Source organism: Mesocricetus auratus, unplaced genomic scaffold (genome assembly GCF_017639785.1).
Source record: "Mesocricetus auratus isolate SY011 unplaced genomic scaffold, BCM_Maur_2.0 Super-Scaffold_100009, whole genome shotgun sequence".
Classification (NCBI taxonomy): domain Eukaryota; kingdom Metazoa; phylum Chordata; class Mammalia; order Rodentia; family Cricetidae; genus Mesocricetus; species Mesocricetus auratus.
This window is the reverse complement of record NW_024429193.1, coordinates 70,605,757-70,633,707: the sequence shown is the minus strand read 5'-3', so window position 1 is coordinate 70,633,707 and position 27,951 is coordinate 70,605,757. Positions and strand designations below refer to the sequence as shown.

The 27,951-nt window shown below is 47.4% G+C and overlaps 1 protein-coding gene and 1 long non-coding RNA gene across 2 annotated transcripts in view; one reads left to right on the top strand and one right to left on the bottom strand.

Moving 5' to 3' along the window:
• Tmem154 (transmembrane protein 154) overlaps positions 1–26,942 on the top strand; it is a 33,926-nt gene extending 6,984 nt beyond the window's left edge. Inside the window, exons 2-7 of the mRNA XM_013120561.3 lie at positions 6,567–6,818; positions 6,907–6,945; positions 13,203–13,230; positions 14,192–14,277; positions 16,518–16,575; positions 24,600–26,942. Of these exons, the coding sequence (XP_012976015.1) occupies positions 6,567–6,818; positions 6,907–6,945; positions 13,203–13,230; positions 14,192–14,277; positions 16,518–16,575; positions 24,600–24,615 (479 nt within the window). The 3' untranslated portion in view covers positions 24,616–26,942. The remainder of the gene's footprint in view (positions 1–6,566; positions 6,819–6,906; positions 6,946–13,202; positions 13,231–14,191; positions 14,278–16,517; positions 16,576–24,599) is intronic.
• On the bottom strand, positions 189–8,725 carry LOC121142457. The gene is made up of 3 exons (XR_005879498.1): positions 8,544–8,725; positions 3,438–3,547; positions 189–1,381 (listed from the first exon to the last, which is right to left on the bottom strand). It is a non-coding gene; the product is annotated as an uncharacterized LOC121142457 (long non-coding RNA).
• Positions 26,943–27,951: the final 1,009 nt, after the last annotated feature.

Below are 27,951 nucleotides of genomic sequence, written 5' to 3'. Positions count from 1 at the left end.
TTTTCTTTTCCTTTTTTGCTTCTATTTCTAACACAAATTGAACTCTTTGCTCTACACAGATGTCAGGGATGACATGTAAGTGGGAGTCTTGGGTCTAGTTTCTTGAGCATCCTCAAATTAACACAAGTGGTCACTTACTCCAGAGCAGGAGAGAGAGCATGGGGTGCCAGGTGGGCACTGTTGCATATCATTGTCTGAGTTCAAAGAACCTAAGTCATCTGGGCACACACTCTGCACTATCAACAAAGGCAAGAAAGGGCATCTGGCTGACGGCATCCCCTGCTATCCTGAGTTAGGAAACATTCTCTTATCGTTGCTTTATTTCACAGGACATCCTCAGTGTGGAGTTCTCTTGGTTGGTACGAGATACACCCCCATTTCGAAACCAGCAAGGGTCAGGTGTAAGTCAGTGGTGGAGCATATGTTCCCGCGCACAGGACCCCCAGCACCCAGAACCAAACAATCTTCATTCCCCAACTAGACAGCACAGCAGCAACCACAAAACCTAGGTCTTGATTACACATTTGTTCCACTTTCAAAAAACGAGAAGTTAGCTGGCTTGCTTCACCAAGAAGCGAAGTCATTTCCACTTAGTGGCCATCAGAGTGGTGACAACGGCGTACACGTGGCTCAGCTGCTGGAACGCCCAGATATCATCTCCTTCCTTCCCCCACTCAAGATTTCCCCCAGGGCCCTCACCAGTGTCTGAGTCCCAGATGTGTTGGCATGAATACTGTCAACAGGCATTCATAAGGGGGCCGGCACCACTACCTGGCGGCTTGGGGCTTAACAGTCAGATGATGAAATGTAGCTTTGCTTCATCCTCAAGTGACTGACAGCTTCTGTCACCTTCCAATGAGCACAGAGGGAAGGAGAAATGATGAAACAAAGGAGCCCTGGGCAGTCTGCGGTGGGGTCACTTGAGATAACCGTGACCAGGCCACCCGGGTCACTCAGGAAGCTCCTGTTAGACCTGCAGACAGGTGATGGGCATGGGTGACCCCCACAGGGCCCGCTGCACTTCACACAGTACCTTCCGGATTTCTTCTGCCTCGTGTCTTGCTGACACCTCTCTTCCCCACACCCGCCCTGTGCTCGCCTCGCCGTCAGCTTCGCCTGGTTTATCCCCACCCCATCACTCACGTCCTGAACAATATCCAAATTTAGACTAGAAACCAGGAAGTTACAGCAGGGAGATGGAAATCCTGGGGACAGGGGACAAGGAGAGAAGATGAGCAGGGTCAAAGGTAATGTCAGATACACACCCCGGTGTATATGTACTCCAGGGCCCAGAAAACACTTACCCATTTGACATGCCTTCAGGGACGCTATGAGGAGAGCCGGTGAGAAGGCCTTCGGGGGTGCTTTCAGGGACCAGGCTCTAAAATGGAAACAGGTCCCTTGGTTATGAGCATGGGGAAGTCTTGCGTGCACAGGGTGTCCAAGGCCCACAGGAGAAAAGCTATAAGCTCTGGGGAGCCTAGGTGGTGCCCACAGCTAGACTCACTTCCTGAGGATCTCGCATCCTCCACCACTGAGATAGACCATGTTGCTTACTGTCTAATACACCCACTGACATTCACAAAGCACAGGCAAGTGTTCCTTAGAAAAGACTAGAGTTCGTGGGTGCATAGAGGCCACGTAGTGGTTTAGGGCTTCCCTGTGTCCACTGGGCAAAAGCTGCCTTAACTCAGTGGCTGTGGGAGAAAAAATAGAAAACTGTAATCCTTTGGGGTAAAGCCCCGCAGCTGCTGGCTCCACCCACATCATTTTGTCTCCTCCGACTTTAACTCTGAGTTCCACCTTGATATTCGTGCATCTGGTTTCCTCTAATTCTTACTCCTAGTGCCTGGGCGGCCTGCGCCTGGCTACGGCTGCTCTGGTCTTTTTCAGCTCCCTTTTCCACGGCATTGACTCCTCTTACCACAAACTCTGGGTTCCGATGCCCGTGCTTTCAGCGTTTTTCCTTCTGACCTCCCTACCCACGTTCTGAGCCAGGCTTGTCTTAGGGAGTTGAGACCAACCATCAAGGGTCGGGCAATGCAGCCCCCTTATCCTACGGTCTCCCATGCCCTCCTCTCTTGGAGGTACACTGAACTCACCCACGTGACAGCTGAAGAGTCAACGGGGATGCTATTGCAGTGAGGCCAGAAACACAAAAGGAACATCAATAAGAGCTGGTGATGGCACAGCCAAATAACATGGAGGAAAACCTGGCTGTCTATAGACACTCACGGAGTCATCTTCAAGAGAAACTTCTTAGAGCCGAGGAAAGTGCCAGGAGCTAGAGGGATGGTTCAGGGCCTTAGCGCACATGCTACTGTTACAGAGGGCCTGGGTTCAGTTCCTAGCACCCACTTTCCTATTTATTTATTTATTTATTTATTTATTTATTTTGAGCCAGGGTTTCTCTGTGTAGCCACAGCTGTTCTGGAACTTGCTCTGTAGACCAGGCTGGCCTTGAACTCAGAGTTCCATCTGTCACTGCCTCCCAAGTGCTGGGATCGAAGGCATGCACCACATTTCTAAAAAGAAAAGCAAACAAACCCCTTGTGCATCTTTAGAATGTAGCCCAAGTGACAGGACTGCTCCCCAGGGAAAGACATCCTCGCTTATTCATTGGTAAAGTATGGAAAGTAAAGTTTGAAAGGTCAAATAAGATGACATGGGGTGGGTGGGTTATGTGTCTGTGGGAGTGGGGTTTATCCTAGAAGCTAGCATACAGTCGGGGTGGGTCCGGTGCTCTTTGAGAGAGAGCACACTCATGCTCTGGGGCATGGTTTAGTGGTGCAGTACTTGCTTAGCACGCAAGTGTCCCTGGGTTCCACAAAATTAATTTAGAAAGCAGAGAAAGAGCAGAGACAGAAAGAACTCTCAGCCCTCATTTACTTAAATAGACACTGGAGAGCCTGATGGAAAACATGTCTGAGCCTGTGGGGTGTGCTGTAGGGAGAGCCTGCAGCCCCTTTAAACTCCACAGTGCCACCAATGGCCACCTGCCTGGTCTTGAAAATCAGAGTACATAGCCCGGGGCCACCTGGGACATTTTCCCCCTTTTCTTCCTGCCAGTGCTCTGTTGCCAGGAGCCTCTAGTTACTCTTACTGGCCTGTATCCTTCCCTATTTTCTCTTCTCTGGGGCCACGGGTCAAGTGCGGAGGAAGACACTGAGTGTTCTTCCGGGACCTTGGTCCGTGTGAAGAGAAGCTGTAATGACGTTGTTCTTTTGGGCAGAGCTGCCTGGTGCATCCTGGGCGGGCGAGGAGAACCCGGCAACGCTGAGCTTCCTCAGAACTATTTCCTCACCTGCCCCTGTGCCAGAAAGCACCGCCTGTTCTAGGCTGAGGGACGAGAACCAGGGTCCACTCTTCTGCTCCCTGCCTGGTGGCTAAGCCCCGTGATTGTCAGCATCACTCCCCCACAAGGGAAAATGCGTTACCAGGTTAAAATCTCAGGTTCCACCGTGAGTCCCCAGAGATACAGATTTTCTCTTCTTCATGTCAACTCTGTGACCTTGATCAAGTTGTGTGAACTCTTCCCAGTATCTATCTGCAAGCAGAGAGGGGATAAAATAGAACGATACAGGTAAAAGGCCTGTTTGTTTGTTTGGTTTTTTGTTGTTGTTGCTGTTGGTTTTTTTTCAAGACAGGGTTTCTCTGTGTAGCCCTGGCTGCCTTGGAACTCGCTTTGTAGAGCAGGCTGGCCTCAAATTCAGAGATCCCTCTGCCTCTGCCTCCTGAGCACTGGGATTAAAGGCGTGCGCCACCACTGTCAGGCAAGGCTTGGCTCTTGGTAAATCCTCAAGAAGCAGGAGTGTTGTGTCACACACCTGCAATCCCAATGCTCTGGAAACTGAGGCAGGGGGATCCTGAGTTGGAGGTAAGTGCGGGCTATGTAGCAAGACCTTCTATAAACAAACAAGCAAACAAATAAATAAATAAGGAAAATTAGCCTGAAACAAGCAACGGTACCCACAGCTGCAGCAGGGGAGGCAAACCAAAGGAAAGCATGTCTGGAGTAGTAGCATGTCTGCACAGCAGTAGAGCACACGCTTTGCATGTGCTGAGTGTGGTACCCAGCAAAGAGGGGTGAGGGAGAGATATGAACATCTCTGGTTTCCTTCTTTTCACCCAAGGGCATTAACCTCGTCTTGGGGGCCCCATCTCCTGATACCATCACACTGGAGATTAGGGGTCACCATAGGCGGGTCACAAGTAGTCCATAGCTGCAAGTAAACAGTTACTTTCGTCGCTGGCATGTGAATCAGAGGAATTCACTGTCACGCAATTACAAAGAAAGATAAACCACTGAATGGCTCTGTACTGTCCAGCTTGGTCATCCTTGGTCATGGCCCAGCCAGAGTACAGCCTAAAGCCACTGACCTCTCCCTGGGCATCACGCCTTTCTCCTTATAAAGTACTACTTGTGTGTCTTCTGAATATAAAACTTTCCTCTGTTGGACCAGGGTGAGTATGAGACAGCCTCGAACCATGACAGGAATTCTTAATTTAAGATGTGTTACAGTAGGTTTAAGCTGTGGAACACTTGTTTAATGATGCAAAGATGTGCTGCAGTTCCTTTACATTGCATTTGTTTTATCTCTGTGAAGCTGGGCTACTTTGTCTGCCTAAAACACCTGATCTGTCTGAGAAAGAGCTGAACAGCCAGGCAAGAGAGGGATAGGCGGGACTGCCAGTCAGAGAGGAAAGATAGGAGAAAAGGAGACGATAAAGAGGGAGGAGCCAGAAAAGGAGGAGAGGAGGATGCCAGGGGCCAGCCACCCAGCCAGTCACAGAGTAAGAAGGAAAGAAAGATACACAGAAATGTGGAAAGGAAAAGCCCAAAGGCAAACGGTAGATGGGATAACTTAAGTCAAGGAAAGCTGTTTGGAAACAAGCCAAGCTAAGGCCGGGCATTCATAAATAAGCATAAGTCTCTGTGTGTTTATTTGGGGGCTGGGTGGTGGGCCCCCAAGGAGTAAAAAACAAAAACTACATTCCTCCACCCACATCATGACCACCGGGGTCAGGTGAGGTCCTTCCGCATTCTGTGATGGACTTTTAAACGGCACTCAAGGTCAGGCAGGGTAGTCTTTCTTATACTCTGAAATAGGGAAGGCTCCACTGAAGTAATATTCTTTCCTGTTGCCATGACAAAAGAAACTTAAGAAAAGAACAGTTTACTTTGGGTCACAGGCCAAGGATTCAGTCCATGCTGGCAGGGAAGGCATTGTGACAGGAGAGGGAAGCAGCTGGTGATTTTGGGTCCACAGTTGCAACAGAGAGGAATTGAATAGTGATGATCAGCTCACATTCCCTTTGTTTGTTTGTTTGGTTTTTCGAGACAGGGTTTCCCTGTGTAGATTTGGAGGCTGTCCTGGAACTAGCTCTTGCAGACCAGGCTGGCCTCGAATTCACAGAGATCCGCCTGCCTCTGCCTCCCAAGTGCTGGGATTAAAGGCATGTGCCACCACTGCCCGGCTCACATTCGCTTTTTTACTAATCTGGAACCCAGCGCACAGATAGGTGCCATCCACAGTGAGGGTGGGTCTCCTCACCTCACTTAACATCACCTAGAAACTCACAGACACGTCCATGGTTTGCCTCCCGCTTGGTTCCAAATCCTGTCAGGTGGGCAATTGATGTTAACCATGACACCCCCACCAGGGCATTTTCCTAAACAGCTATAAACAGTGGGTTTTCTTATTCTCCAAAAGACTTTTATTTAAAATCCATGGGGATTTTGTCATACAATCTTAAGGGCAGATTGAGTACTGTGCATAATGGAAGACACAACACCAAAACCTATGTCATCCCAAAATCAAAGTGGCCCTTATTAAAAATTAAAAAATTAAGGCAGAATGTATTCCCATCTCTTTCTATCTACTGTTTGTCTCTCTGTCCATCCATCCATCTACCCATCAACTTTTGTCATCTATATATCCATCCACCCATCCATCCACCCATCCACCCATCCATCCATCCATCCATCCATCCACCCACCCATCCACCCATCCATCCATCCATCCATCCATCCATCCATCCACCCACCCACCCATCCATCATCCATCCATCCATCCATCCATCCATCCATCATTTTGTGGTGCTAGAAATTGAATCCAATATTTATGTTTGGAAGACACGTACTCTATTTACACCAAGTTGTACCGCCAGGATCATTTATTTACATCTAAATGTGTGGATATTTTTATGGCACGCATTTCTCACCCTGTAAGTGTACATTTAAATTTACTTAGAAACTGTATGACAATATCCTGATACCCTATGACTTGGCAAATAGCTCATGAGATGACAAAGCCATTAATGCCCTCTATGTGCCTGGTTGAGGCTAGACAGCCTGTGTTTGTGGGAGAGTTGGCTCCATATTCAATACACTCCTAGCTTGAGCTTCATTTAAGTCAAATCAATACCAAGTCACACCGAATGGAAACACCAAGTACAATGGATCAAGTTCACCACCGAATGCATCTAGGATATATTAAAAACTTATGGAAACTATGATGTGTCAGTCTCATCTCCAGGGTAATCTCGATTTTGTTCATGTTCAGGCAACGATGAGGAGTTAGGACACTCAGGGTACAGCGCTACGGAGGAGGAAACGGCAGATGAAGAGACAACAAGTGCTTTGGCTGTGGTGACCACAGAAGCATTAACCACAGACACAAATTCTACATACACTACGGAGTCCCCAAGCCCAATGGAGTTTGTGGTGATGGTCGTGGTTCCACTGGCTGTGCTTGTCATCCTTTTGTCCGGGGTTCTCCTTGCAATTTACCTGAAAAGCAAGAGGCTCAAGCAAGGTAGGTAACTCATGTGTTCCTGTCTTCAGACAAGTACGTTACCCCTTAGCGAGCTGCCAGAAACAAAATGTGTGTTTCTTTTATGCAGAGCCTTCTAGCCAAGGATCTCAAAGTGTCTTGCAGACATGTGAGTATCTGCTTGGTGTGGGGGGTAAAGTAGTAACTGATGAGTGATAAATCTCACTGAAGTTTTCAAGAAGTTAATAATGCTGTATTCTGTATTGCTTTTTTTTTTATGTTTTCCATCTACATTGAAATTACAATCTACTGCTGTTCTTGGAGCATGTTTACGACCAGGGTGTTGGAGAACCTTGGCCACTAGAACAATTTGACATTTCACTTTATGGGAGGAAAGGGCCAGGCAGGTGAGGTGTGAGTCAGATTGGGGTTAAGGATAAAGGGTTGAAGAGTTCATCACTCTCCCATGAAAAGGGGTCTTCGGCCCACATTTCTGTAGTGGGCATGACTTTCCCCAGCCCATACCCCAGTTTGACCTTGAAAAGGGCAGAAAGAAACATTCGTCTTGTTACCACTGAGGCTCCACGTCTATATGGAAATTGTCAACTGACTGAAGATGACTACTGAAACCAAGATAGGAAACGCCCCATCACAGGTGTGACGCCCTGTCACAGGTGCGCTCTTCAAGTGTAGCGAAGAGTGCTAGGAACACTAGAATTCAGGGGCGCTCGCTCTGGGTCCTAAGCTAGTAAGCTGTGACTGGCTTCAGTGTTTGTTTTAAATTACACTTGTGTGCTGTTTGTTCTAAATTATACTTGTGTGCGCATGCGTGCACATGTGCATGCGTGCATGTGTGCATGCGTGTGTGTGTGTGTGTGTGTGTGTGTGTGTGTGTGCAAGCATGCACGCACTTTGGTGCACGTGTGGAAGTCAGAGGACAGCTTGCAGGAATTGGTTCTCTCCTTCCACCAAGTGGCTCTTAGGGATCAAACTCGGGTTGCCAGGCTTGGCAGCTGGCATCTTCATCTGCTGAGCCAGCTCACTGACCCAGGCTTCAGTTTTTAAACCGAACCCTTTAAAAGTCATTTCAAACTTCACTTAAGGGATAGGGGCTTCTCAAGTAAGACGCATGGTCAGGCTCACATAGAAAACGCATTCTGCGTCCTCCAGACTTTCTGACAGGGCACCTTGATTTCCTTGCTCTCCGTCCTACACCAGGACAGCCATGAAGCTCCTGGCAGGTGCTGTACTGACTATACAGCCAAGAGGGGAGGCAAATGAGCTGGGGAGGGAGTACTGCCCTCTTCTCTCACAGAAGGAACTGGTAAGACAGACAGAGGAGGAAGGGGAAACCCAACGCTCATCGCTTGAGGTTTCAGAGTAGCCTAGCAACAGTGGTCTCCTGGGAGCTCCTCTATAGTCAAAGCAAGACCCAGTGTTGCTGCCCGATGCACCCCCCCCCCCACTTCCTTGTTGCCCAGGCTGGGCTCCGGGCTACAGGCATGTAACACTGCACCTGGCTCTCTCTTTTCCTCCTTTTTTTTAACCTCAGAGGAAGTGGGAGTTCCCTGTGAACCCTCAATCCCCAGGGGAGTGCAGGGTGGGGCGTGGGAACTCCAGTCTCACTGAAGCTCTTAGGCTTCGGAGCTCTCTTCCAGCTCTGGTGTTCAAGTCTTTCAGTTCACAGGTATTTGCATGTGAGGAGCAGCCCGGCCCACTGTGGGCCCCAGCCTCCTCCAAGCATCCCACACCGATCCAGAGCCTGACCTGACTTCCGGGGTGTCAGAGGCCTGGTGAATACACCACTCCTTTTGTCTGGACGGTCTTCATGTCTGCTTGGCAAACTGCCGCCTCTCCTGTCGATGCCCGGTTCTTAGGTTTTATGAAGTTTGAGCAATCCCTCCTTGGGCAGGACTCATCTCCGCCTCCTTCGTGCTGTCTCAGCGTCCCAACTTGGAGTCTGTTTTCTGTTCTGTTTTGATTTGGTCTGTCACCAAGAACTTGCATTCACCTCTTGTTTGACAGACACCATGGCATCGACATGAGAGACAGTGGACACCCTCTGCTTGGCTCCCTAGCTCTGTGGATTCTCTGAATTGGCTTCCTCGCCTGTAAAGTTGGTTAATTCAACACCCACCTTCCAGAGTTGTGAGAATTAGGTGAAGTTATGTCATTTAAGAATGCCTAGATTACTAAATGCTAACTATCTACTTACTAAAGGCATTTTTATACGTATGTGTATAGGTCTGTGTGAGTTTATGTGTATCAGGTTTATACAGGTGCCTCAGAAGCCAAAAGAGGCCATCAAATCCCCTGGAATTGGAGTTACAGACTGTTGTGAGCCATCTCGTGGGTGCCGAATACCTATCTTCTGCAAGAGCAATAAATGCTCTTAACTGCTGAGCCATCCTTCCAGCCCTGTTGTATGTTTGCTGCTTGATACATACTGACAAATGAATGAATGAATGAATGAATGAATAAAGGTCAAGAGCCTCTTTAAGAAAACTTTATACTCTTAAGAGGTAAAAAGAAAATTGCAAACATGCATGATGAGGCAAGCCTGTCATCCCAGCATTCAGGAACTGAGGCAGGAGGATGTTGAGTTCCAAGGTAGTCTGGACCTTACAAAAACAAGACTCTGTCCCAACAACAAAGTACAGATTTGCCCATTATCCCTACGTACACATCGACATGTTGTCTTTAGTTTAAATATGCTTCACTTTAAGAAAACATAACACAGAAAACTGCAAATTCTGAAACAATAGATTTCAGAAAAGTTTTTACACATGCATATGAATGTGTGTGTACATGTTCATGTATGTGCTCCACATGCATGCAGGAGGACGTGTGGGGGGGTCGGAGGACAAGCTGGAGGGTCTGCCTCAGAAGCACCGCCCAGCTCCTTTAAGACAATGTCCTGCACTGGCTAACAGGGTTAGTCTGGCTGGCCAGCAGACCCCTGGGATCCTTTTGACTCCACCTCCCAGGGCTGGGATTGCAAACTTGGACCCCAATGCTCAGAACTTTGCCCCACGTCCTGGGGATTGAACTCAAGTTCTCATGTTTGTGAGGCAAGTTCCTTCCTGACTTGAGTCTCTCCTCTGCCCCAGAGAAGTTTTTGATAGAGACCTTTATCTGATATTTTTTTACACTAACCACTACTTTTATATAAATACAAATTCCCTTTTCTCAAGCTGAAGGCTGAAAGATTAAATGCTTCTTATGTAGCCTATTCATTTACATTTAGCATAATTTAAGTTCAAAGATTATTTAAATAAATGATAGTCCATGTAAATACTTGAGTATTCAGGAAAAAATAAAACTGTCTCTCGAGTGTGCACTCATGTGCGTGTGCGAGGACACACACACACTAAATGATATTCCATGTAAATACTTGTGTTTTCAGGAAAAAATAAAACTGTCTCTCGAGTGTGCACTCGCGTACATGTCTGCATGTGCGTGCGCGTGCGCACGCTCGCGCGCGCGCACACACACACACACACACACACACACACACACACACACACGGTGGCCAGATGACAGTTGGGTAGGGCTGTTGCTGTCACAGTGTCGGTCGTCCAGTCTTTGTAGTTCAGGTGACAGACTTCTTCTGTTTCCTCAGCCTGGTGTGTCCGGTGACTTCTCAGGCCCGGTTTTCCTGATGTAGCTTAACAGACCCGATTGTAGCTACGGTCTCAACTTACTTTGATAAACGTATACAGTGGCACGCTTTCTACTCTTAGTAAGTTATTTATGACTATGTGCCTTGTGGGTAGTTCTGGACAGGTGGTGTCATTCCCAGGGCAACCCAGGTCCACAGTCATCCTCTATGTCAAACAGAAGGCAAATTCTACTTGTAAAGGCAGTCTGGGAAAAAAAATCCTCACTGTTTTAGACAATCTAGCGTAAGCTAGGGTGGGCACACCTTCCTCACACTGTCATGATGTGCTGGGTGTCTCTCAAAGAACCACTGCAAAGCATGGGCAGGAAGTCTTCGGCTCTGCTCAGTGAGGAAACCAGGTGGCCAGAGACCTCTGTAGCCCCTCCCCTCAGCCACTGTGCCAACAATCCCACCGTCCGAGGCACAGAAAGAAGAGGAGCTGGAGAGGGTCTCTTCAAGATGTGTGGTTGTAAAGGAGAAAGGCGTGGGGCCTGGGGTGGGCGGGGGGCGGGTTGGGGTTAAGACTGTGACGTGTCAGGATGGAAAGGGACAAATGGAACCCAGTGGGGGTGGGCGCCCCGAGTCGGTGACAGTTAATAAAGAGATGTAGGCCATGTGGAGTGGAGCAGGCCGGATCTGATTGCTGAGGACAAGTAATTGGTCTCCTCCCTGGCTTAATGCTCTGCTCTCGTACTCTCTCCCAGATGTGTTTCTGTTGCCATGGTGGCTGGGGCAGAGGTAATGGCCCTGGAGCGGGGAAGATGAGGCCACAGAAGGCTTTTTGCTCTTTTAATACTGATTACAGAGCCTCTCATTTGGTGTATCTGGAGCACTTTGGTAATGGACTTTTAAACTTTTCCATCATCTGCATGTGGGTCACCTCCTGCTCACCTCCAAGCCTGTGGGGAGCCCAGATGAGGGAAAGAAATCTGTGCTTGCAGTGGGCTGTGGAGTCCCTTGTGCTCTGAGAAATTAGTGGGGAAGTTAGTAAGCAGGGAAAGGGGGCTTGGCCAGAAGTGGAGGGTGGGCAGGGGGTTCTCTACAGGGGTCAGCCCCCAAGCACTGCAGAAACCAGGGGTGGTGGTGCGTGTTTATAAAGCCTGTGCAAGAGGATCAGAAGTTCAAGGCCACCCTCAACTATATAGCAAAGTTTGAGGCCAGCTTGGACTACGTGAAACCACCTCTCAAACAACGACAACAAAAGTGTAGGCACAAAGTCTAAGATGAAACTATCCTACCCTCACCTAAGTTTCGGAGAGTCAAGCATCACAGGAGGCTTCAGATTGTGTTCAGTGTGTGTGGCGGGGAGGGGCGGGGGGAGGGGGAGGGGAGACAGTGCCTTCAAGGCAAGCAGTGCAGTGATGGCATGGAACCTGCATCTTACCAGCTCTCCCAGATTGGCCACGCCACTAGAGCTTGCCAACCAGCCGGACATAGCAGCTTGTGCCGCCCTGAGCTCAGTTCCTGGTGCCTGCTGGCTGTATTTCCTCACTGATGTCTGTACTTCAGCAGGCTAGACACCAGGTGGCCTCTGATTGTCAGGGGTCAGGAGTAGCTGACTATCTCGGGATCTCCACAAAGGTTGGCTTTCCAAAGCATCTGTCTCCTTCGCCGCGCTATCACTGATTCCCCTCTCAGGGGGTGTTGGTCTCCCTGGCAAACTAAACAGAGTTTGCTTGGGCCAAGCAGCAGGCTGTGATTCTTGCCACCTGTTCATCTGGAGTCAAATGGCACCTGACTCTCACCCCAATCAGCAGCCATCAAAGGCAAGCCGGTTGGAAGTCCCACTGTTGTAATAATGGCAGGTCCAAAAGATCGGATGCGAATTTAACTCCATTGCTAGACAACTGAGATTCATCTGTCTAGTGAATATTTCCTAGGCATTTGCTAGGGACCGTGCTAATGGGATGGGGGCTGGGGCATGCCACAGTGAACAAGGCAGATGCTGTCCTGGCCCTTTGGGAGTTCCGCTCTAGTGGGAGAGACAGATGAAACAGACTCAAGCAGATGGTCTAACAGGTGAGCAACTGGCCAGGACTGAAGGAAGCAAGGGAGATGCAGAGCCAGGGACCAATGGGACAGATGGACCTTCCCGAAATAGAGGCGGGGATGACTGACCGAGAAGTGGGGGATCCAGCCATTCCAATAGCAGGGCAAAGGGGACTCTCAGAGGCACCCCTTGATGGAGTCACCCATACGACATAGTGTTCAGAATGGCGTGTCATAAGGAAATGATGCTGGAACATTATTTTATTGAAGGAATCAAGAATCAACCCCTTGGTTTTGTTAACACTTCCTTCTTTCCTGACCATGCTTTTCTTCTTCATGTGGATAAAAATAATAATAAGGAGGGTGAGCACTCTCAGGGAGCACCCATCTCTACAGAAAGCAGAGTCTGTGGGTCTATGGGGATTCAGACCTGGTTTCTCCGTAGCTGTCTGCACTGTGTGACTTGGAGGCTAATGCCTGCTACTTTAGAAATGGAATTCACGACCTTGAGGTGCCTCAGCGGATAAAGGTCTTGCATTTGATCTCTGGAACTCACGTGGTAGAAGGAGAGAACCAATTTCCACAAGCTGTCCCCTTATCTTCACTTCAGTGCTATGGGTCCCCATGCGCAGAGCAAATACAGGAAAAACAAGGTTTTTAAAACATGATTCATTTGCCTCTATTTCCTTCCCATTGTGAAGCAGACTTAGGGTTGTTGCCACAAAACCCTGCAGGTGTTCAGAGCTGACATGACTCCTGTACTTGGTCTCTTTCAGATGAACCTGTCGGTGAAAACCTGAAAGTGTGAGTCAGTCCTCCCTGTCCTCCCTGCCAGTCCCCAGACCTCCTGCTGTCCTCCCTGCCAGTCCCCAGGCCCCCTGCTGCTTAGACCAGAATAGTCGGGGGAAGAGATGACAGAGCCATTCGCCTTTCCCCAGCTTCTGTTATGACAATCTGGGTGGTGACAATCTCTTGTGGATAATACCCCTGGACTCTGACAGCCTCTGTTGTCACAAGGACAATGTGTCTTAGTCTCCAAACCTTGCCCAGTGGTCTCTGCTGTTGTCACCTGCCAGAAAAGAATTTTCATCAGGCTGTTACCGGTGCCAGATGCACAGTAGTTAGATAGTCTGGCCTGGGGCTGGGGGGGAATCCAAAGACACGGAGTGATGCCTCTCCTGCCCCTCCCATCAGCTTCCCTCGAGTAGACACTACCTACTTCATCTCCCAGTGCAACGCCCACAGCGTGTTCAGAGCTGGGGTCTTCCCTCCCACCGCCATCCACCCTGATCCTGCCCATGCCTGGGAGATAGGGCCAGGGCATTTCTGAGAGCTGCAGCTCCATCCCTCCTAGTTAGAAAAGCCTGGGCATTGAGAGAGACCAGATAAAGCAGCCTGATGACTGGCCTCTTGATCTGGGTCATTGATCAAGATTCCAAGAAAAGAGAAGTGATGTTAGGCAGGGCCAGGAAGCTAAATGAGGTGGCCACTGAGCACCCTGGCAACCGTGTCTTTGGTCTCCAGGGAGCAGCTTCTCTTCTAGTCAACTCCCAGCCACTGTGCCACCCAGTTTGGCCTTTGTGACGGATGAGGGTTTCTTGCAGATTTTGTCTTTCTTCCTGTTAGAGCTTGATCTCCTTTGATCAGGGCAAATCCGGGGCTGGACTGGGACGTCAGACACTGAATCAGGTTGTTCCTAACTAGACAGTGTTCAGCCTACAGGGCTGGTTCTTTTTTAAAACCCGTGTTTCTGCTCTCTGTCTAGCCCTATTTTTGAAGAGGACACACCCTCTGTTATGGAAATAGAGATGGAAGAGCTTGATAAATGGATGAGCAGCATGAATAGAAACGGTAGGTGGGAACCCAGTGTCTGCTTGCCTCTCTGGCAATGGAAGGCCAGAAGGCTGCCTCAGCCCCACCAATAACTCAGTAAATCTGAAGTCATACTCCATCCGGCACAGGGTCTGAATGGCCTTAAACGCCCGGTCTAATCATCATCATTGTATCTGTTACCTCTTGTTTTTTATTTGTGTACAAGTTAAAATGGGACTTTTCAAAAGGAGATGGTGCTGTTACTTGTTTCTTTCTGAGTGTGTGTGTGTGTGTGTGTGTACATGCGGTGTGTGTGTGTGTTCAAGCTTGTGTGTGTGCATGTGTGGGGATGTATTCATGTGTGTGTGTGTGTGCGTGTGTGTGTGCATGTCTGTGTGTGTGTATTCACGCTTGTGTGTGTGTGTGTTGGCTTGGTTTGGTTTGGTTTTGTGTGTGTGCATGGTTCTGGGAATGAAACCCACTCTATCACATGCTAGGCATGTGCTTTACCACTAAGCTGCATCCCCAGCCTTCATCATTCTCTTTAGGGAAGGAAATCTGATACCAAATTATCTAGGGGAGGAAATCTGACATGACTTTATATTTCTTTGAATTTAGAGAATTTCAATCTGTGTGTGGTTATACGTGAGTCACTCCAGTACAAAAAGGTTAGAACCGTGTGCCTATTTAATCATGTAAAAACCAGAGCATAATTTTAGTAGCTGAATAGTAACTATTGGTGACCAGTGGGTATTGTATTTGACAATAAGACCGTAGAACATCTCTATGTCGGTAGATAGTTCTATCAGGCAGGACTACTGTAGACAGTAATAGGATATTCCCACACAGCAATTTTCAAGTCTTTAAAATGGTAACAGGTGTGTGTTCTTTAAAAACCAGTAAATTTTTCTTAATGTTCATATGAAATTGATAAAAATCCACTATGTTATCATGCTATTTGCATCCGTATGTATTACATTTGTGGTGTATGCAGGTGTTGTGGTGTGTGTGTGTGTGTGTGTCTGTGTGTGAGTGTGTATGTATGTGTGTGTGAGTGTGTGTATGTATATGTGTATGTGTGTGTATGTATATGTGTGTATGTATGTGTGTGTGAGTGTGTATGTATGTGTATGTGTGTCTGTGTGCATGTGTGTGAGTGTGTGTGAGTGTGTGTGTGTGTACGTGTGTGTAGATGAAAACATCTGGTGCTGCCCTCTAGAACCATTCATATTCCATTGAGAATTATTCACTGAACCTAAAACTTGTTGATTTATAGTTAAACAGGCGGGGCAGCAAGATGTCTCTGCCCATGTGTTCCCCCTGCATATACGCATGCACCTAAACACACATGCACACACATGCACACGCATGCACACACACACAGAGTCTGAGAGTGAACTTATGGGCATGGACAACCACGCTGAGATTTTTACATGGGTGCTGGGGAACTGAAGTCAAGTACTTAAACACTTGTGCACTAAGTAAACATTTTGCTCACTGGATGATCTCTCCAGTTCAATCAGTTGCATTTTAGAGCAGATATATTTAGTTAGCTACTAGCTTATTTATGTGTGTGTATGGTCACATTTGTGTGCAAGTAGGAGCATTTTGCACACGCATGATAGTCAGAGAGGGTGTTGTGTATTTATTGAGAGACCCTGTCTCAAAAAAATAAGGTGAAGAGTCATAGATGAGGACCCCCAGTGCCAAACTCTGGCTTTCACATGGACATACATGGATATGCATATGACATACCACGTGTGTGTGCGCGTGTGTGTATGTGCATGTGTGTGTGTGTGTGTGAGAGAGAGAGAGAGAGAGAGAGAGGAGAGAGAGAGAGACGAGAAAGACGCTCTCTGGGAGACGGTGGTTACTCCCCACTCACTCCCCACCTTCCTGATGCTTCCGCTGTAAGGTTGCCCTGCAGACACTGCAGGACCTGAGACACAGCCATTTTATTCCCCTGTCTAGCTTCCAAGAGGCATACTCTGGCTTTCAGAACACAGTGGGTTTCAGGGGACTAACTAAGCCAGCGATGATGAATTGTGCCCTTTTCATCAGGGACACGGGACATTGCAGCCTTGTGTCTGTGTGATTCGGGCACTTACCGTTTCAAGAGCCTCTGCTTCATTAATCTTTGGAGCTCTAGAAGTCCCTAGTGGGGCTGTTTCCTCGCTGGTAGTCGCACAGAGGGTACAGTCCATGCCCGGCTGTGTCAGGTTTTTGGGTAGAAAAGCAATTCTGGTGACTAACAGTGAATTGTCTTTCTTCTGTCTTAGCCGACTATGAGTGTTTACCTACTTTGAAGGAAGAGAAGGAGCCAAACCTCAGCCCGAGGTACGTCAGGGGTCATGGAGGGTAGAAGAGGGTCACAGTCACAGCACAGCACTCTGCCTGCCTTTCCTGTGCCTGGCAATTTAATGTGTCAGCCTACACGGAGGGATGCGTTGGTCAAGAAGCATGTTTTGGAAAATACAAAATCTCCCAGTAGCTCTTTATCCTTAGATATAAATTAGTGTCGATATGCCCTTGATATTTCAAGGAGACATTGTTGAGTTGGTTTCCGTTTTAGTCCTAAAAATTGCTGATTATTGCTAATTGAATAGTGAGGTTATTTGACTCGGATAGATAGATGTTTGGTAAGGAAACAGGTGGAGAGGACAGTCCCAAAGGAGGTGGCTTTCAGTAATCTTGATTAGGAGGAACATTTTAAAGAGCAAGCCAACAAACAAAGAACCCTAACCCACCTGGTCTGGACTCATCAGAGAGAAATTAAATGGAAATTAAAAGTATATTCCATTCTGCCACTAGGTGGCTCTGCTTGATAGAAAATTTTAGTGCCTTGGGGCCAGGTGTAATTTATTAGCCCTGGATGGTATCATTTAAATGATATTATCTTTGTGAGGAGGGAAATGAGTGAGTTTGGGGAATTGGTGATTAGAAAAGTGTTTGCTCAGTTGTGGAAAAAACTAGAAGGAATTAAGAGGGTACTTGCTCTTCAGAGCATGACTATGGTTTGGGGCGGGGGGAGTTGTCACCAAGTTTTCTGTTGAGGTAACACAAAGATGACCAGACAGCAGAGACATTGGACTGTGATGGTAATGAAACACTTGTGTTAGAACACACAGAATGGAGCTTGAGAGCGTGGTGAGTACCCATGAACACACGAGTTATCCATTCACTTGTCTTAGATGCTTCCAGAATGCAGTCACTGAGGACAGCACTGCAAGTAAAGATGTAATTAGATTTTCCGCTGGGGTCCTTGTCTCTGCATCTATACCTCTAGAATCTTGGTACGTCACCTAAATGTTCATCACCCTTCCTCTCCCTCCGTCATGGACTACCACAGTCCTACCAAGGCCGGCCTCAGCTCTGACCCCAAGGCGACTCTTAGAGATTGAGTCCATGTTACCTCCAGGGGTATTTGTATGTTCCAATTCATCTCTACTTTAGAAAATACTCTATCTCACTTAAATGATATTCCAGATGGTAACAAGAAGGCAAAAGAAAAACAATGTCATGGTTATATGACAAGGAACATGACAGAGAAATCTTTTCCACATATCTTAATCTTCCCCTCATAACAAGATGGCACATAGGTCAGTACAGATCACCCTCAAACTCTGTTAACATTATTGCTGCCCCCTCTGTGTTGAGGAATGTCGGTAGTTTTATACACCTGAATCTCACTCTGCAATCACTGGCATTGCTGAAGAAACCCACCCTTGCAGAAATGTATGGTAATGAAATTTATTAAAAATCTCATTTTTTAAATATAGAGAGGTTGGTTTCAATTTTTTTTTAAAAAAAGAGCCCATATCTGTTTGGAGAGTTGTTCTATGTGAGCTGATCATTTTGCAAGTGAGTCTCTGAACTCCTCTGTGGGCCTGGAACCATCTGGCTTTGATTCACAGGACATCTGCCAGGGCTTCACCCCATTCCCTGTCTGGGAAGCCAGCACCCGAGTTCTAGACTGGCCAGTCTCAGCTCTTGACCACACCCTTTCTAGTGACTGCCACAGACGTATGACATTGAAAACCCAATGAACTTACGGGACTGTCATGTGGCCTTTACTTTCATTCATACACAGCCCAGCTCATCGGCAACACCTCCCCACAGGTGACACATTTGTTACAGTCAGTTGATATGTCATCACCAAGTAGCTGCTGGCATTACCCCTGAGACATCCGCCCTCATCAGTGACCTTAATGCTTCAGAAGCAGGGAGCAGCAAACATGGAGTGAATTTCATGGACGCCTCACTGTCCGTCCTCCTGGTAAACGGAGATTTCTGGAATCCATGTGCAGTGCCAGTCCTCTTTGGATGTCAGATGTCCCTGAGGTTCTGAGAAAGGGTGACTCTGTCAGAGTCCATCCCAGTCCCTGATTTTCACTTCCCTGTTGTCATTGCACTTTTCTGTATGGCGTGTGTGTGTGTGTGTGTGTGTGTATGTGTGTGCACCAGACTATATCTCCACAGCAGGCATGATCTGTGTGTGTGTGTGTGTGTGTGTGTGTGTGCACCAGACTATATATCCACAGCAGGCATGATCTGTGTGTGTGTGTGTGTGTGTGTGTACACCAGACTGTATCTCCACAGCAGGCATGATCTGTGTGTGTGTGTGTGTGTGTGTGTGTGTGTGTACACCAGACTGTATCTCCACAGCAGGCATGATCTGTGTGTGTGTGTGTGTATGTACACCAGACTATATCTCCACAGCAGGCATGATCTGTGTGTGTGTGTGTGTGTACTAGACTATATCTCCACAGCAGGCATGATCTGTGTGTGTGTGTGTACACCAGACTGTATCTCCACAGCAGGCATGATCTGTGTGTGTGTGTGTGTGTGTGTGTGTACACCAGACTGTATCTCCACAGCAGGCATGATCTGTGTGTGTGTGTGTGTATGTACACCAGACTATATCTCCACAGCAGGCATGATCTGTGTGTGTGTGTGTGTGTGTGTGTGTGTGTGTGTACTAGACTATATCTCCACAGCAGGCATGATCTGTGTGTGTGTGTGTGTGTGTGTGTGTGTGTACTAGACTATATCTCCACAGCAGGCATGATCTGTGTGTGTGTGTGTGTGTGTACACCAGACTATATATCCACAGCAGGCATGATCTGTGTGTGTGTGTGTGTGTGTACACCAGACTGTATCTCCACAGCAGGCATGATCTGTGTGTGTGTGTGTGTACACCAGACTATATATCCACAGTAGGCATGATCTGTGTGTGTGTGTGTGTGTGTGTGTGTGTGTGTGTGTGTGTGCGCGTGTATACACCAGACTGTATCTCCACAGCAGGCACCATCCCTGTTCTTGGGCTGATTCTGAGCCTCATCTCTGTAACTCCACCCAGACCCAGCTCTGTCGGGAAGCGACTTTGTATTGATGAGAAGGGAGCTTGATCTAACTGTTACGTGACTCCGTGCCAAACTGAACTCTATACTCTCTGAAGCTGAGTCAGAGCACCGTGACCTTCCACGGGCTCAGCGATGGCATATTGCTATCTTCAGAGATGGCTGCATTAGCTGTGGCCATAACTCAGCTGGATAGATGGGTCTGGAGGACAAACAGAGTCACAGCTATGAGGTGAGGTATTTGAGCTGGAGCTGCTCCCATTCTGCTGGCGGCCTGCCAATCAAGTGCCTACTTGGAGATTGTTATAAAGTTTGTCCTTCCGTCCCTGTGTGTGCTGTGGAAAGGTGTTCCATGTTCTTCACGTGCTTATGTGACACTCCCAGACAAATTGCTCACTACTGCCACTGTCAGAAATGAGCTGCTAAAGCTGCACGTGTGCACATCGTGGCAAGCAGGGAAGGCTCAATGCGGAGCCACTATTGTGTTCGTTGCAGCCGGTGGCAGTTCGCCAAGGTATTTTTAACAGGGAACTCCAGGGTTTGCTAGAGTTAAAAATGCATGGCTTATTTGATCATTTCCCAGAGATGATGAATAACCAGAGGCAGCCTCGAGCGCCTTGAACTAAATAAAAGAATGAGCCTGTGACGGGGGATGCCCTGGATCACTGTACTGGGGCTGTGGGAGCTGTGGGGGGAGGGCGCTGACTCACTCACTGGCCTGGTGGACATCAAACCACACAAAACACCAGGAGGGCAGCTGCTCCCTGGGAATGGCCTGCTGTCTCATCAAAGCAGAAGCAGCTTGTGTCTATGCTGGCACCTTGTCGTCCCACGATGAGGGGCCAGAGATCATGAGCACTTTGCTTTGGAGGAATTAAGTAATGGCACTGCTAAACAAAAATGCCTCTCCTTAGAAATGTAAAGCGTGCTTCTGCAGATGTTTCCTTAAAGCCTTTGAGTCTTAGTGGCAACATTCCAGACAACTAGCAAACAGTCGCCGGTGCTGTCTGTGGAATAAGCACTGCCGACAGGCGTGTGTCTAAGCACCAGGCCTGTAACAGGGGCTTCTACCTGTGTTTCTCTCTTGTGCTTTATCTCTGAGCTACACCTCAACCCCTTGTTTATTCTTTGCAACAACCCTGTAAGCTATCTAGTTATTAGGTGTGCTTTGGAGATGAGATCAGACAAGGAAATTGAAGCTAAGAAAGGGTAACTTGCCCATGGTCACACAGTAAGGAAGTAACTGGGCCCTGCTTCAAACTCCAGCCCGGCAGAGTGTTCTTCCTATGCTAAGAATCCACGTTAGTGTACCCCAACATTATAACTGTCATAAAAGCCACCAAAAATAGGAGTTACCCAGCGCTAACACCCACAACACAATGCATGGAATCATCATTTTAAAGGCTCGAATATTTATTTACCAGAATGGGAGAGGTACAGTGGGTAAACGTGCTGGCTTTTTGGGTCCCAGCACACACTGTAAGGAAGCTGAGTGTGAGCCCACCCTTGACTTTAACCCCGCCCCTGTGGGGACAGAGACAGGAGATCTGTGATAGGTTGCTAGCTGACAGCCTGGCTCCACACTCATGGAGATGGCGTCTTAAGAGAGTAAGGCAGGCAATAACAGAACAGGACACCCAACACCCTGTTCCAGCTTCCACACTTTCCCTTGTACCCTTCCCTTTCTCCTGTCTTTGTCTCCTATTTCCAGCCCCTTTGTCCCTCTGGAGCAAACAAACTGTAATCCGCACTCAGGAAACTCACTGGAAGCTTACAGGAGGATGGCTGTCAATTCTAGGATAATCTGGCCTACGGAATAAGACCCTGTTTGAAAAAAAAGCAAAACAAAATAAAAGCCTGGCATAGTGGTACATGTCTGCAGTCCTAACCTTGGGGAGGCAGAGGCAGGGAGATCACACAAGTCTACAGAGTGTGTCGGAGCAGCCTGGCCTACTGTTGTGTGTGACTATTCCTAGGATGTGTGACCAGCATCCACCTGCTCCAGATAGGGAACTGATGACAGATCACAGTAAGGATACCACAAAAGCCCAAACTGGTGAACCAGGGAGTTTTATTAGAGTTATTTATGGGAGCAGAGATGACTCAAGGACAAGCTGCGTCTCCAAAGCCCACCCCAGCATGGGTGACAGCTCACAAAGCTGGGAACCTGGAGCACGGTGCGCATGGTCTGAGGTCTTTCAGTGTGTTTTCTGCTTTTACATGCTGGAGGAGGGAGGGGCCTAGTGAGTCTGCTCAGTTTGGGGGACTTCCTGAAGCCTTTGTTAAGTTTCAGTCTTGATAAGCTTCCCTGCAGGACGGAATGTTTCGCCTCCCTTTAGAACAGCCTGCGGTCTCCCCTCCCCTTTAACATCGTGGGCCTTAACTGGCTTTCCCCCAAGACGGACAGCTGTAATCTCAGAAGAAACTGCTACACAACAGCCGCAGAGTGAGGCCCCCACCTCAAACAAAGCAAAACAAAACACCAGAACCGAAATTAAAAACTGGAGATGTTTTGCAGTGTAGATACTGAGTCAAATTATTCTTACTACCGGAACTAAAAAAAAAGATAATTAAATCTGAGCAAAGTTTATCAATAAAGTAACTTAGCTAAAGACAACATTGAAATTACCAATCAATGTTTGGAAAAAGTATATTCTTTTTAGTAATAAAAAAGTAAACGAAAGCATAGATAAAGAAAATATAATAGCTTTCTCACCTAGAAGGACCATTTAATAATGGGCCTGAAAGCATCCAAAATTCCTCTTGTAGAGACTTATGCAAAGGGAATGATTGAAAGTGTTTGTAAAAGTTAAAAATTAGAAGTCGCCTAAAGAGTTAATTATCATAAATATTGTTTAGACATAGGTTTTATTGTTGTTTTGTCTTCTTCTAGTTGTCCTTCCTTCCTTCCTTCCTTCCTTCCTTCCTTCCTTCCTTCCTTCCTTCAGTACTGGGGATTGAATTCAAGGATTCAGCATATACTAGCCAAACACCCTACTGTTGTATCACATTCCTAAGCCTCATTTTAAAAACACCCAATGGGTTAATAGGTCACTATGTAGCTACTAAAAAGGGAGGGGGAAGCGAGGGAGTTCTAACCTGTGGGTTGCAGTGCTGGGATTGAACCCAGCATTGAACCTTATATGTGCTAGGAAGAGCTCTACCCCCTGAGCCATATCCCACTCTGTGTGACCAGGAGTGGAAAAAATAGAGTACAGAACAATGTGCATATTAAGGTCCTATTTTTGAACAAAGGAGAAAATACATTTAAAACAGAAAAATACTTGCAAGAGTAAGTGCCAAATAATTAGCTATAGTGAAGGTACTGGTGTTTTTATTCTATGCTTGGGGCAGGGACAGGCTTGCTATAGATGGAACCCAGGACCTCGCACATGGTAGCCAAACATTCTCCCACTGAGCTACATCCCCAGCCCTGTATTTTCCAACTTAAAAAAATGAACATGGACTGGTTTTACAATGATTTTGAAAACTATTTCTGTTAGAACCATCGGACAGAGCTCAGTGTTGCAGACGAAAGAGGGGTTTGCTAGCTAAGCCATAACAGGAAACCATTGTATGTGTATGTGTATGGACTTCTATTCCACAGAGATGGTCTTCTGGACTTAGCAATACTGTCTTGTTACTACCTTGTTTCCGAGAAATGGAGCCTTCACTCACTCACCTGGAGTTTCTCAGAGTGACATAATTAGAGGATTGTTGTACCTAACTCTTAGAGAATATTCCCTCTCTAGTGTGTAGTGGGTGTTGATGACCAAACCCAGGGTCTGGACAGTACATGTGGTAAGCAAGCTTTCCGTCACTGAATTACACCCCAGAGGGGAAAATTCCAGTCATTGTCCACATGTGAGAAGTTTTGTCATAGAGGCCTTTCCTTTGCTTATTCCCTGCAGCAGCGCATCAGTCACAATTCTGCCTTCCTCTCCCTCTTCTATGCTTCCCTGGCTCCCACGGCTCACACACACACACACACACACACACACACACACACACACACACACACACACACGGTGAGGGGGTCCTCTCCCCAGTCAATGACACATTGATATCTATTGGCTGATCTATCAACTACTGTGTTTGTTTCTCTGAGACAGTTTTCACTGTTTCCTGGGCTGTAGCTGCTGCTACTACAGGTGTACGCCCTAGCTAATGCCCGGTGCACTACTGAGCATCTGTGGGATGAGTCGGAAGACCGCAGTGGACTGCACACACCCAAGGGCCAAGGAGAGAGCACAGCTGCTCACTGTGGTCATTCATGCCCTCCCCTGGAGACACAGCTGCGTGACAATAGAGATGTGCTAGAATGTGAGTAGAGGGGACACCAAAACCAGAGGAGAAGCAGGAAGCAGGAAGCGGGGCTCTACCTGCTCTCGAGGACAGGCAAGTGCAGCCCCTGCCACACAGGGAGAAGGCTGTGAAGTCAGACACTGCGCAAAGATAACCAAACTAGAAACAAACGAATACACATACACAAAAAGCGTGAGTTAGCCAACAGCATGGTGTGTTCAAATATCAGGTCTCTATCTTGGAATTCTACATGGTACAGATAACATGCCCTAACCCCTCTGTGGGCTTGAACAAGATGCACTGTTGAAAACAAGCCAGGACCACAAACTCTTGAGGGAAAACAGCACATGTGTGTTTTGTTTGTTTGTCTGTTTGTTTGTTTTTGAAAAGACATTTGGCATCTACTCATAGGGAATGGGATTAGATTTAATTAAAGGAGAGAACCCCAGCTCCATCTGGTTGTCTGCCCGCCACGGGGGAGGGATTTGCGAGAGCTAGGGATTGTCTCTTGGTGTACATGGATTTTCTCTTCAAGAATGGGATATAAATTCAAGCTGGCCCTTATTTGGGAAATCATAAGCTAGAGAATACTGACTTTCTGATTGTGTAGACTCTTGAGTCACCTCTGCAATAGAGGGATCACCTTTCCCTTGCTTCTTGGAAATGTGCTATCGTTCTGTTCTGTTTCTTTTCCAGTGACAATGAATCCTAACTCTGAGCAGTGTTGACATTCTTCAAGAGTGCACACCCTGAGGGCACCCGCTGGGCCTGCCAAGGGAAGATGAAGAGGAGACAAGTTTAATTAATTTCAAATCGGTGTAGACACAAGAACCTTTTACCGCCACCCTCACTTCAGACGGTGACAACCTGTGGACTTGGAAGAAGGAAGGACGGGAATCCGAGGAAGGGCCTGGCTGCCCTCCATCCAACTCAGGGTGCAGAAGGAGCGCTGTGAGGTGTTCCCTTCTGATCAGTGGGTGTCCCCTCCTTATGGCGTTCTCCTCACTCATTCTGATTACCCTGAAGTCGCCAACACTGGTGTGTGCTTCACCCCTGAGGGTTCAAATCAGGAAGCTGATCTTCTGCCAGGTCACCTCAGTACCTAACAGCTTTGGACAATGTCCTCTAATTATTCATGGCCTCTGACAGGTCAGCTCTATTCATCTGGAACTTCCCTCACGTTCTGTATGTCGCCGAAAAGACAGCAAACAAAGCAAGTGTTTCACATCCGCACCATCCCAGGGAGTTGTGAAGCCTGTTCTTACTGCTAAGAAAGCTCACAGTCCTCATAGGAGATCCTTGAGTGGCTCACAGACTGGTACCCAGCCACATTCAGCCACGTCTCAGCCTCTTTTGAAAACTTGTAGAGGAAATAGCAATCTTTAAAGAGAGAGGCAACGTTTTCCTTCTACGCTAAGGTTACATCTGCCGGCAACATCCCGAAGCTGCCATTCTGGTCTCGACTCATACCACGGGTCTAGCCTGTGCTGTGTGGGCCCAAGGCATGGAGTGCATGCAGGCCGAGATCATCTGTCACCCTTCTGTGTCGTGAGATCTTCAAGGCTGAACAAGATATATCTGGACCCGGGGAAACTAGCTCACGGTGCTCTGCGGTCTCTCCTGCACGCTACAGCCCTTCCTGTAGGGCTGGAAAGAGTCCCCAGTCCTCAATATGACACTCCGGGAGGTGGCTCCCAGGCCGTCAGGGCAGACATTCTACATGAGATTGCTTGCCGTCCATGTGCTAAAAACAATGGGACAAAATACTGAAGGGCACACTAACTTCTCCTCAATCAAGTCAGCCCTGTTTAATCCTTAGCTTTCTAATTCTGACCTTTGGGAGGCCATCTAGCAAATTGAGTCCTCAGCTCTCCTGGGATGCTTAGTATTTCATTCCAGGAAGGAAACAAAGGCTGAAAATTTCATTCTGCTAACCATGTAGAAACCGAGGGGAGATAAAATTAACCGAACTGTTCTGCTGTTGAATTCGGGGTGTGTTTGAAACGCTGCACTCATGCTGCACAGAGCACCTCTGCCTCCTTGGGGCCCCTTTACCCAGCTCTTGCCTTCTGAGCTGTGCAGATATTTCATAGGCAGAGCTGCAGGCTAGTGTGGGCTCTCTGTACGGTGCTTGCACTGGCCTGGGACTGTGCAGTGCTGTGATAAAGATGGTGTTCAACAGTGTATCCTCAACAGACTTGTCTGTCATAGTCTCACAATTCTCGCTGACACCTGAGTCCCTGCCCCCGTGGACACTCACCGTTGATTTATAATCTGCCCTGATTCTCAGACATTCACCCTGCAGATGCTGCCTTCTGTGAAAAGTCTAGTTATTTCTTTCCTGCGTTGTCTAAGATCCTCTGTGACTACCCAGACCTTTGACCTTGATCTGACCCTGCTTGTCCATTATCAGACTTGAGAGGTTCTCAGAAGTGTCTGCAGTCTTGAACTGTTACTCTGAATAAAACAGTGTTTCCTGAGATGATAAGGAAGTTCTCATTCAACATGCTAAATAGCCTCAAGCTCCCAAAGAAACTAATTTACCAGCATGACTTTGAGCTTATGTCTGACTTCTCTAGCTGCACAGTGCACAGGAACTTTCTACAGAGCTTGTTTATTCTGGCAGGACTCGGACATTAGCATGGATCAAGGAGTCATGTTAACCCTAGGATCCTGAATCTTTTTATTAGTATACGATCAAAGCACAGCATATGCATATGACAATTCCAAGAATTAAAAAAATTAAAATTTTAATTTATGTATATGAGTGTTCCATTTGCATGTGAGCATTCATGACAGAAGAGGGCATCAGACCCCATTATAGATGGCTGTGAGTCACCATGCGGTACTGGGAATTGAATTCAGGACCACTGGAAGGGTAACCAGGGCTCTTAGGCACTGAGCCATCTCTCTAACCCTCCAAGAATTTGTAAAAACAAAATATTTGTGGTTTACATTATTATTAGAAAAAAAACCTCATCAATTTGTTCTGGCTGGATAGCCAATCAGATTTTAAAATAAAGACGGGCAGAGAATTTATCTCAGTTGGCGAGTCATTTGCCTAACATGTACAAAGCCCTGGGTTCAATTCTTGGCATTGCATAAACTCGGTGTGGTTGTGGGGTGATGGTTCCTACAAGTTCAAGGTCATTCTCCACCACATAGTGAGTTGTGGTCAACCTGGAATATGTAATACCCTTACTCAAAAAACAAAAAACATTTTAAAGACACTTTGGTGTCTTTTTTAAGCAAAGTAGTTTGACAACATTGCCTGGCAGAACTCCTTTGGAAACTTGTTTCAGTAAATATGTAAAAGCCTCCTTTTGTGACTCCTTAAAAAAATAAGTGCTATTGAATTATCCTTTGACAATTTCCCGTAAGTGTGAAGTTCCTTCTGATTACTGCCCCATCCGCTCTAACGTCATCCCCAACCCATCACTCTCCCTATGTGTCTCCTCCCCACATCCACGCCGTTTTGTTTTGAGACACACCAAGTTTAACCAGGATTGTCTGTGGGGCCAAGAGTTTAAAACTAGTGGATCCTACGTGTGTATACAACTGAAGACAATGGCTGTCCCTTCCCAAGGATCCGTTGGTAGCCATCAGTTCTCTAATCTGCGATTGCCTGTTGATAGTCTGTCTTGTGTAGGCAGTCACAGCTGCCACGAGTCAAAAAAGACAGGATTTCACAGCCCTCTCAGTGCCTTCTGGCTCTTACAGCTTTTCTGACTCCCTCTTCCACAAAGATTCTTGAGCTCTAAAGCTAAAGAGGGTGCCATTTAACCTGGAGTATCTGTAGAAACAAATGTTGTCCTAGCTGAGTCAGAGAGGTCTCTTTGTAGTGAATGGCAGTGAATGCAGAGACCCACAGGCTGCTCAAGGTGCTGAGAATAAGTGTCAGTTGAGTACTCCACCCTAAACAGGCCATTTGCAACTCTTAATATCATGACTCCGCTCTCTAGGAGGGGCATTAGTACCCATATGCATGGGCATAGTCTGAATCAACCTTGGCCTCCACGGGTGGCACATACTTCCTTTGACTTACTGG